This window comes from Nicotiana attenuata, unplaced genomic scaffold (genome assembly GCF_001879085.1).
Source record: "Nicotiana attenuata strain UT unplaced genomic scaffold, NIATTr2, whole genome shotgun sequence".
NCBI lineage: Eukaryota > Viridiplantae > Streptophyta > Magnoliopsida > Solanales > Solanaceae > Nicotiana > Nicotiana attenuata.
Window position 1 is genome coordinate 55,873 of NW_017675284.1, and position 9,747 is coordinate 65,619.

Here is a 9,747-nt window from a genome sequence, read left to right on the forward strand (position 1 = left end):
GTTGGGTGAAGAATGAGAAAGGTAGAGTCAAATTTGTACATCTTTATCATATTTACCTGTCAAACGCAAAGCTGTTTCTCTAACAAACTCCTAAAGGTTAGGCATGCTGAATCGCTGGACAGTTACGTGATTATGATTGATACTATTTTTCTTGGTATGCTACATTGGTGTTGCTGTCCATGCCTCTCATACACCAGATACCTTCCAACAAATTTAATATGAGGCCTGGACAATAATTATAACTGCATCTTTCATCACCAATATTCAAGTTTATGCCTCTTTCTTTATACGCCAAACTGAAAAAAAGAGACTGAGAATTGAAAAACATAGGAAACTAGGAAACCAATCGGACTCCAAAGTGGGTATCGGACACAAACTAGGAAACCAATAAAAAAATAATCTACCATAACGCCTTCAACCTTTTCTAAATTCTTCTCCCTAACGACTACAAGGAAAAAAGAAAAAAAGTGAAGGTCTCAACTTGAGAGCCCCTCCCCATATGAAAGACCAGTTAGCTTTTTATTCTGACCCTCTATTGTTTGTTGCTTCCGTGGCGCGTAGAGTCAAAATCCTTTTTGCCTGACCCCTGAGGAAAACGAAATGTAAAAAGTAAAAGAGGAAAAGAAAAAACAATAAGAAGAAACACATAATCTATTCATCAATCATGTTTTTGCCCCAAATTTTAAGCCAAGGCACTATGGTTTCCAGAAATTTTCAATGTTTCTAAAGTCTCTAGACAATGACGGAATGTGTCAAACTCCAGATGCTATGCAAATTCCGTGGAATATGAACACTTCAGCATATGACTTGCCGTGGAAAAATCAATTCTTTTCTACAAATTTGTTGAAGTCCTAGAGCACCATTCTGCATCAGTTTCTATCAGAGATACATACACCTGCAAGTGTCGTATTGTGCCCTCATCAAGACTAAACTCTTCCTTTTGCCCAAAGCCGAGACATATATACAGTGAGTCGTGCATTTGAGTGAATTTTCTAATGGTTGCTGCACATTTTGTTGAGTCTTGACATATGCTTCTCTTGGTAGTGAAGCGCTCCCCCTCCCCCCGCCCAAACTCCTAGACTCACTAAGATTCAAGTACAACTCCATGCTCTAAAAGCTCAGATAAAACACTTCTCATTTTATCCACTGAAACAGGTTTCAGAATAACTCCATCCATACCAACTCTCATGCAGTTTTCCTTAGTTACTCTGTCCGTGTTCCCTGTTAACGCCACAATAAGTGGCCTGCCATGACGTTTCCCAAACCTTTCATGAATCAGTACGGCAACTTCATAACAGTCTATACCTGGCATGCTAACATCCATGAATACTACCTTGTGTTCCTGAGTAACAACTCTCAAGCACTCATCACGTGAGCCAACTGTTGTTACATCACATCCAAGGTGCGTGAGCAGACCCTTAGTTACCATCCTGCTAACCCTGCATGAAAGTTGTAAAAAAACAGAAACAATTCTGATAGTTAATGTCATAACCAATCATATAACCAGGTTGAAAAAATAAAAAAAAGGGAAGCTATGATCAACATCTTAAAAGGAGAATTGCAGGATCGCCACTCATACAAATTTCCATCCGGCAATAAAACAACCGTCCTTCAATTTATCACTACCTAGGGTTAAAGAAATTAGCAGCAGTCATCACAAGAGAAAAGTGAAAGGCAGGGGGTAAAAGGAGGATACAAAGAAAAAGAGAAGGAACTCTACAACTGGCTCGGGTCTCACATTTACTATTATTATCGCAACAGAATATTTGGCAAGAGCAGTATGTTCGTCTTCTCAGGAATAGGCTCCAAAAGAACTAGAGAAAAGTGGTCTGCATTCCTATATATTCCACCTTCCTACTTTCCTTTTGAAAGGGAAGACCTAGCACTATAACTCTGGTTTTGCTGACAATGCAAGACCAAATCTCGTGCCTTCAGTTGCATACAGGACTGGGCACCTAATCAAGAGATCATTGACAAGCCAAACAAGGGCATGCTTTGCGGCCAGCCCAGAACTACAGAAGCAAGAGGAACCAAAACCCAATGATAATGATCTTTACACAAATAATACATGAACATCTTGCAAGGAAAGGTTAATAATATCTTAAACAATCCCCATCTTCTCTTCTTTCTTTGCCCTTTGAGGGAGGTGGGAAAGGGGTTTGTAGTTTCATTTTTGGAGGGGTTTCATGTAGGACAATCGACAAGCTACTCTTCGAGATTACCACACCTTCATTTCTTACTTTAAAGAAGTCTGAGGAAAGAAATATTAAGGCAATCAGATTGACTATGACACCCCTTATTTCAATGCGTATGTAACAAAGACTTGAATTAAGACATTTATGTAGCCACTTTTTCCTCCATCTTCTTTTTCTTTTTTGGATAACCGTGGTGTCCGGACCAACATGCGCACACCTTGACTAATTCCACCGGATACCTGCTACCTCCCACCAGCATAGGTACCAGGTAATCTGTCCAGCAAGACTTGGACAGATGAGAAGATACACCTATTTTCCTCCATATTCTTATGCCTTGAAAGGGCAGTATTTCCTTTTATTGGATTCAAAAGTACTACTTGCTAGTTGGTCACTCCTTTCTTCCAACTAGAGATAATGATGTGAGTCCCAAGGGGCAGGCGGGTCATTTCTCCTTCCCTTCTCTCGATCCTGCTACCATAAGCCCATCAGTTTTACACCACCTATCCTCATTTTTGCTACAAAAAGGCCTATACTCCTTAAGTACACGGGCCAGCAAACCTGCATCCATATATAGGTGTTAGGATTCTAAGGCCTATACTCCTAAGTACATGGCGCCAGCACACCCGCATCCACATATAGTTGTTAGGATTCTAACTTCCTTACTCTTACGAAGACTCAGCAGATGCCCCGGATCTTGTTCCAAAAGTGATATCTCATGATACCTCTTGTTAAGTATTTACATGTTCAGTCTCACGTAAGATGGATCAAGACATATAAGGTAGAGAAACACATGACTGATATAGAGCATTAAACAGCATGACAAGACAAGAACTGGAGATAAAGAGGCCAGACATTCATTACTCACCCGTTATCATCCATAACCAAAACCTTTAGTCCTTGAAAAGTCATCTGCATGTGATTTGCTGGCAATTTGGCCACAAATGGGAGCTTAGATTCATTGGAGCGTCCAGGAATGTCAAGTTTAATGATAAATATAGCAGTGGACCCCTTGCCAAGACCTTCACTTTCAATCCAAATATGTCCTTCCATAAGATTTACAAACCTGTTTTCCAGCCCATTATAAGATGTGTCAGACAATTATCACCAATGCAAGTAACTCCACATTTATTTCCAGTAAGTGCGCCAACAAATATGCAAGTAACTCCACATTTATTTCCACTAAGTGCGTGAACAAATACTAAATGCAATAAGAGAACAGAAATTCAATTGAAGTAGTTACCAAGTTCACATAGCAAAAAAGAAAATCAAACTCGGAAAAGACTACACCAAGAACTGAGGTACCTCTTAGAAATTGCAAGGCCAAGCCCAGTGCCACCAGAATTTGTAGATGCTAGCGCTTGGCTTTGTGTAAACTTGCTAAACAGGTTGGGAATATCCTGGGGATTAATTCCTATCCCTGTATCTTTTACCTAAACTACAGAAGATAGTAGTGAGAATAACAAATATATCGAGAATTAATCGTTTGACAGTACAAGTATAAACTGTCAAATTTGCAACTATCCTTAACCTATAAAAAACAAGTATATCAAGCTTGTAAAAATTATACCTGTACACGTAAATAAAAGTGATTTTCACTAGCCACAGCAAAAAACTCGGGGGCTCTAGGATCTCTTAAAGAATCTGATTTTGCAACAAAAGCAGAAATTGACACGCTGCCTTCCTTTGAGAACTTTACAGCATTGCCAACGACGTTTATTAGAATTTGCATTAACCGTTGTTCATCCCCAATTACATATTCTGGCAAATCTGCAGACAAACTAAGTGTGACGAACAGCTTTTTCACAGATGCAATAGGCTTGATTAAGTTAAGGACCTACAGCAATAAGCAGACACATAAATCAGTCAGTCACGTCCAGCAAAAACATAGTGAACTGCAAAATATCAGTAATGTATTAAACAGATCTACAACTCTTTGTTTTTTATTTTTCACAGATAACCTAGAACTTGGCAAGAAAAAAAGAAACAAAAGAAGAAAAGGAGGGGGGGGGGAGGAGTCACCTCTCCAAATAGAGCATGAAGATTAAAAGTGACAATATCAAGTTGAAGACTTCCATCCTCTAGCCTTGAAAGATCCAAGACATCATTGATCAGTGTCGCTAAAAGATTGCTGCTCTTGAGGATTGTTTCAACCATCAGACGTTGCTCCGGAGTTAGATCAGTTTCTTGCAGCAACGAAGAAAGTGCAATTATCGCATGCATGGGAGTTCTCATTTCATGATTCATAACAGCCAAGAAATCATTACGTGCACGAACAGCCATTTCTGCTTCTCTTCTTGCCAGATCAAGAGCCACATTCTGCTCCATAAGAAGATCCCTAGCCCTCATCGATTCCTCTAAAATTGCAGCATGTGAGAGAGCAACAGCAACCTGAATGACAAGGCGTAGATTAAATCACACTGGGCACTCAAGATTGGCTCTTAGTTAATTAAATAGGCGCACACACACCTAAAACTAGTTGCAACCAGACACTAACAGCTAGAACAGAGTATTTTCCTATGTCTAGAAGTAGAATACCAAAATCGGGAGAGAGGAGGCAGAGGGTTTCCAGAGGCTTTTCTCCAAGAAAGAAAAGAACATGTTTTGGTCAGGGAGCCGGGGGGAGGGATTCGACATGAATGTCTTTTCCTCTGTTGTCCCTTTCTTTTACTAATTGTCATATTTTCCACCATGAATGCATAATAGCTGGTGGCAAGTCCAGACAAATGAGGATTACGGCCGGTTAACACTTAACAGCAAACCTAAAAATAGTCCAACTATGACGAATTTCCTTGAAATCTGATTTCTGGACCTCTGTGATTCTGTCGGAGTGGAGCAGATATAGAGGTTTCATATCGCAGACCCTAACTAATTTGAGATTGAGGCCAAGTTGATTGAGCTGTGTTTTCCATCAATATCTGTTGGAAATCCAGGAACCAGAGACAAAGATAATAAATCTTAAGTATGCAGAAAAAGTAAAAATTCCTGAATATCGTACAAGGCAAACAGCAAAAACAGTAAAACTTGGACACGTCGCCTGTAAATGAAAATATATCATGGTTATTTAATGAGTCAAGCTAAGACTAGGCTTGCCACTTGCTAGTGAGCTAAATTACATTCGAGAACCGTGCATTACCAGGGACAGAATGAAAAAGTTAAGTTTCTAAGTTTCTGATGAAGAAGTAAGATGCCAGATATGTAAATTTTTGAAACAGCTCTGTTGAAAAATCATTTTTGTAGCAACTCAGTAGTATTTACTTTTATACACTTAAATACATTACCCCAGAAGTGATTCACTTCATATTATAGAAGTAATTAAAAAACTACATATAATGAATTTTATGTACCAAGAAAGGACTACTCAATTAATTCAGAATGGCAGTTCATAATATCTTTATATACCATAGATCCTACTTCCTATGCTTCTAATACAGCATGTCAGCTATGAAAGCAAAATCCAATTGGAGTTAAGGTCCTAGCAGAAAATCTACCAAGATACACTCAATAAACACATCCACAACCAGCTTAACTATTCATTCACTGAAAAGCAATCAACAGATGAAAGATCTATAAAGTCATAATTCACCTGCTGATTCATCTTTGAAAATATTTATAATAACAATTTACTAATAAAAATTCAGCTCTGCAATTCCAATTTATAATACCAATAATACAACTAACAACTCAGCTATGCAATTCCAATAGAAAAATCAAACCTGATCAGCTACCACTTCAACAAGCTCCAGCTCATGGACATGCCATTGTCTTGCACTGTCTGAAGGAAGCATCAAAACCATTAAAGCATAGCGCTTTGTTGAAAGTTCAGGCCAATCATTAATCTGAAAGTTTGAGAGATGCAGAAGCGGAACCCTGACAGCAACCACCTCACCAGGCATGTATTTCCCAGTAGGTCGAAGTTTTGCAACAGGAGAATTTGGTGATATTTGTACGGCACGGTTTGTACTGAAAACTTGGTTGATTACAGGAAGTTGTATAGGTACAGTCAGTCCAACTGGATTTTGATGACGTAGAGTGTAAGAAAGTTGAAGCTCTACTCCAGTACGTGTTGGCATCCATAATGCACACTCTTCTAAGGCCAATGTTCTTCCTAGCTCAACCAATGTAGTCTTTAGAATAGTATGTCTATCAAGAGTGCTTCGGATTTCATGAGTTAGCATTCTAACATGTCTACCAGTCTCCTCTTGAGTGCGAATAATACCCATTTCACGATCAAGCTGTGCAGCTTTCTTTTTCAAGAATAGTTCCCTAGTTTTGACACTTAATAAATCAGGAATAATGTGGACAAGCATGAGCGCAGTTATACATGATACCAGCGCAGTCAAGACCTTTGCAGTAGTCATTACTATTGCCACATTCCTTGTATGCATATTAAATGTCCATAAGTTGATAAGATGTGTTGCTCCACAAAGAACTATGAAAGCACCAAACTGCACAAGAACCCATCTATATGGAAAAACAGCAGACTTCTTAACGAAGTATATCAACTCCACTGGAATGGAGAAATAAGCAAGTGCTATGAAAAAATCAGATATGTACTGATACTTCATTAGCAAGTCATCAGCAGGCAATTGAGGGTCGATGATGCAGTTGCATGAATCCACGATGGAAGATAACTGCAGCAAAAATTAGGTCATAAGGTCATGAAAGAGAAGGAAACATGGCTCAGAAGAATAACAAGTTAAACAAGACTCAGACACTGAACATAACTGCAGCATAAGTTATGACATACTTTCGTGAAAAGGAATTCTGCTTCAAATTAACAAGGTGAAGTAGAAACCAATACTGACAGCTAAGTTAGTGACAGATTATTGTGCTTAGAGTCAAATCATAGTGCCCTTAACACCAAAAGAAAACTAAATTGTGACTTTCATCTCTATGATATATACTTTTCGTAAGCCACCTCTTTATTGGTTTAATATGCCTAGATCTCTAAAAAGCTAAACGCTAAAAGTGTTGGATGAATTCGGGGTTCTAAGTGTTTCTTTTTAATAATATCTTTTAGACAAGAATCACAGAATATATTGAAAAACATGACTGTCCTTCAGCAGTCTTGTTGGAAATGATAAGATTGTGTCCTAAACATGATCTAGTTCTTACAATGCAAATGCTACCCAGAAATATTAGAAACTAGGGGTCTTCACCATCGTATCTTGGAAAAACGCTACACCAAGTACTCCAGCATAATTTGTTTTGCATTTAAGGGATACACCAGACAAGTTGAATAGGTGGGAAAATTAGTTGTGGGGGTTGGAAGAGCAATTATTTCCTATAGGTATCGTAAGTGGATCAAGGTTCATTGATGATATGGAACTTATTGATCTTCCTGTACATGATGGACAGTTCACATGGTTCAGAGGGAAAAATGAAGAATCAGCTTCGAGAATAGATAGATTTTTGGCATCATGACAGTGGGATGATTCCTTCAAAACCATCAAACAAACGGTGCTACCTAGGGTAGAGTCAGATCATTGTCCAATATTGTTGGAGTGTGGGGAATGGGAAAGAAGGAAGTGGTACTTTAAGTTTGAAAACATGTGGTCTGGACATGCTAATGCCCTGTCCACAGTGGAGAATTGGTGGAATTCTTATGAGTTCCAAGGCAAACCAGATGTGGTTCTATAAGAAAGCTCAGAAAGTTAAAGTAAGATTTAAAGAAGTGGAACAAAGAATTTTTTGGTTACCTGGGAAGACGAAAAGATCAGATTTTGCAACAATTGGAAAGGAGGGGGCAAAGTGATAGTCAGAATAGTAACTTAGAGGAAGAAGAATCTAATAGAATAGCATTAACAAAGGAATACATGATATAGCCAAGGCAGGAGAGATACATTTGAGACAAAATTCCAGATTTTTATGGATCAACCAAAGGTAAAACACTAGATTTTTTCACAAAATAGCAAATTCAAACATGAGATATAAGTGGATAGACAAGCTACAAATTGATGGGGAATTCACTGAAGATAAAGTATGATTAAAAATCACATCCTTGAGTTCTACAAAGATCTTTTTCGAGAGAAGGAGAATTGGAGACCTTCATGGATATGCCCTGAGCTTGCTATTATAAGTGACCAGAAGAAAGAATGGTTGGAGAGACCTTGATGAAGCTGAGGTAACAAGAGTTATTAATATGGTTGAAGGGGATAAGCCACCTGGTCCGCATGGCTTTAGTATGAGTTTCTTTAAGAAATGTTGGTATATTGTGAAAGAAGATGTTCTGAAGACATTTGAGGTGTTTTACAGGGAAGAAGAATTTGTTAAAAGCTAGAATTCTACCTTCAATGCTTTAATTCCAAGGAAGAAAGGGGTTGTCAACACCAAGAAATTCAGACCTCTTAGTATGCTTGGGAGCATAAACAAGTTGATAGCTAATGTTCTCACTGAGAGAATGAAGCTTGTAATATAAAAATTGGTATTTGTAAATAAGAATGCTTTTATGAAAGACGGGCAAATAGCAGATTCAACACTTTTAGCAAATGAATGCAATGACTACTATTGGAAAAGGAAATTGTCTGGAGTGGTGTTTAAACTAGACTTGGAAAAGACTTATGATCATGTCAGCTGGCCTTGCATGTTGAAGATGTTGGAGAAGATGAATTTTGGAGGAAGATGGATTCAATGGATATAATTCTGTTTTTCCACTGCTAAGTTCTCAATTCTTATCAATGGTAGTCCAGTAGGGCATTTAAATTCCCAAAGAGGCATGAGACAAGAGGACCCATCTCCCTATTTGTTTCTATAGTAGTGGAGGTTTTGAGTCAGATGATCAAAACTGTTGTGAGAAGCGACTGGATAAAAGACTTTAAAATGGAGGGTCATTCAGGAAACTTTATAGAAGTCGCTTATAGCTTTATGTTGATGATACAGATACATTGTTAATGTGTGGGGCTGAAAGAGAACAAATGCTGCATTTGAGAGTGGTTTTGCTGGCTTTTGAAGCAGTAACATGACTGAAAATCGACTACGCCAAGAGTTTAATGTTTTCTTTGAATGCTAACAGTAATGTAAATATGCTGGCTGATACTATGGGTTGCAAAGTTGAAAATTTTCCTACCACCTATCTAGGATAGCCTTTAGGTGCAAATTCAAAAGTAAATCTGTATGGAATGGAGTTGTTGAGAAGTGTGAAAAGAAGGTGGCTCGTTGGAAGCAACATTACTTATCATTTGGGGGCAGATTGGCATTATTAAATAGTATCCTTGGTGACATACCGACCTATCTAATGTCCCCGATCCCTATGCCAGCTAGTGTGGAGAAGAAAATTGATAAAATCAAAAGGCAATTCTTTTTTTTTTTTTTTTTGATAAGGTAAATTGTTTAATCAAAAGGGAGACCCGTATACAAGAAGTATACAAAAAAGTAGAGAATTTACATCAACACATGATTCTCTACAAATGACGCCCAATCTTCTATACAAGTAGGGGCTATATGAGTACACCAAAAAGCGATCAAAGATAAAAGACTATTCTTAAGATGTGAAAAGGAGACTCAATCCCCTCAAAAGCTCTCCTATTTCTCTCCCCCCCCCCCCCGCCCCCCC

At 38.4% G+C, this 9,747-nt stretch overlaps 1 protein-coding gene across 1 annotated transcript in view; it reads right to left on the reverse strand.

Moving 5' to 3' along the window:
- Positions 1–388: 388 nt before the first annotated feature.
- Positions 389–9,747, reverse strand: part of LOC109219901 (ethylene receptor 1) — a 13,790-nt gene continuing 4,431 nt past the window's right edge. Inside the window, exons 2-7 of the mRNA XM_019384374.1 lie at positions 5,909–6,826; positions 4,215–4,583; positions 3,763–4,029; positions 3,498–3,625; positions 3,061–3,258; positions 389–1,439 (exon numbers count right to left, since the gene is read on the reverse strand). Of these exons, the coding sequence (XP_019239919.1) occupies positions 1,085–1,439; positions 3,061–3,258; positions 3,498–3,625; positions 3,763–4,029; positions 4,215–4,583; positions 5,909–6,826 (2,235 nt within the window). The 3' untranslated portion in view covers positions 389–1,084. The remainder of the gene's footprint in view (positions 1,440–3,060; positions 3,259–3,497; positions 3,626–3,762; positions 4,030–4,214; positions 4,584–5,908; positions 6,827–9,747) is intronic.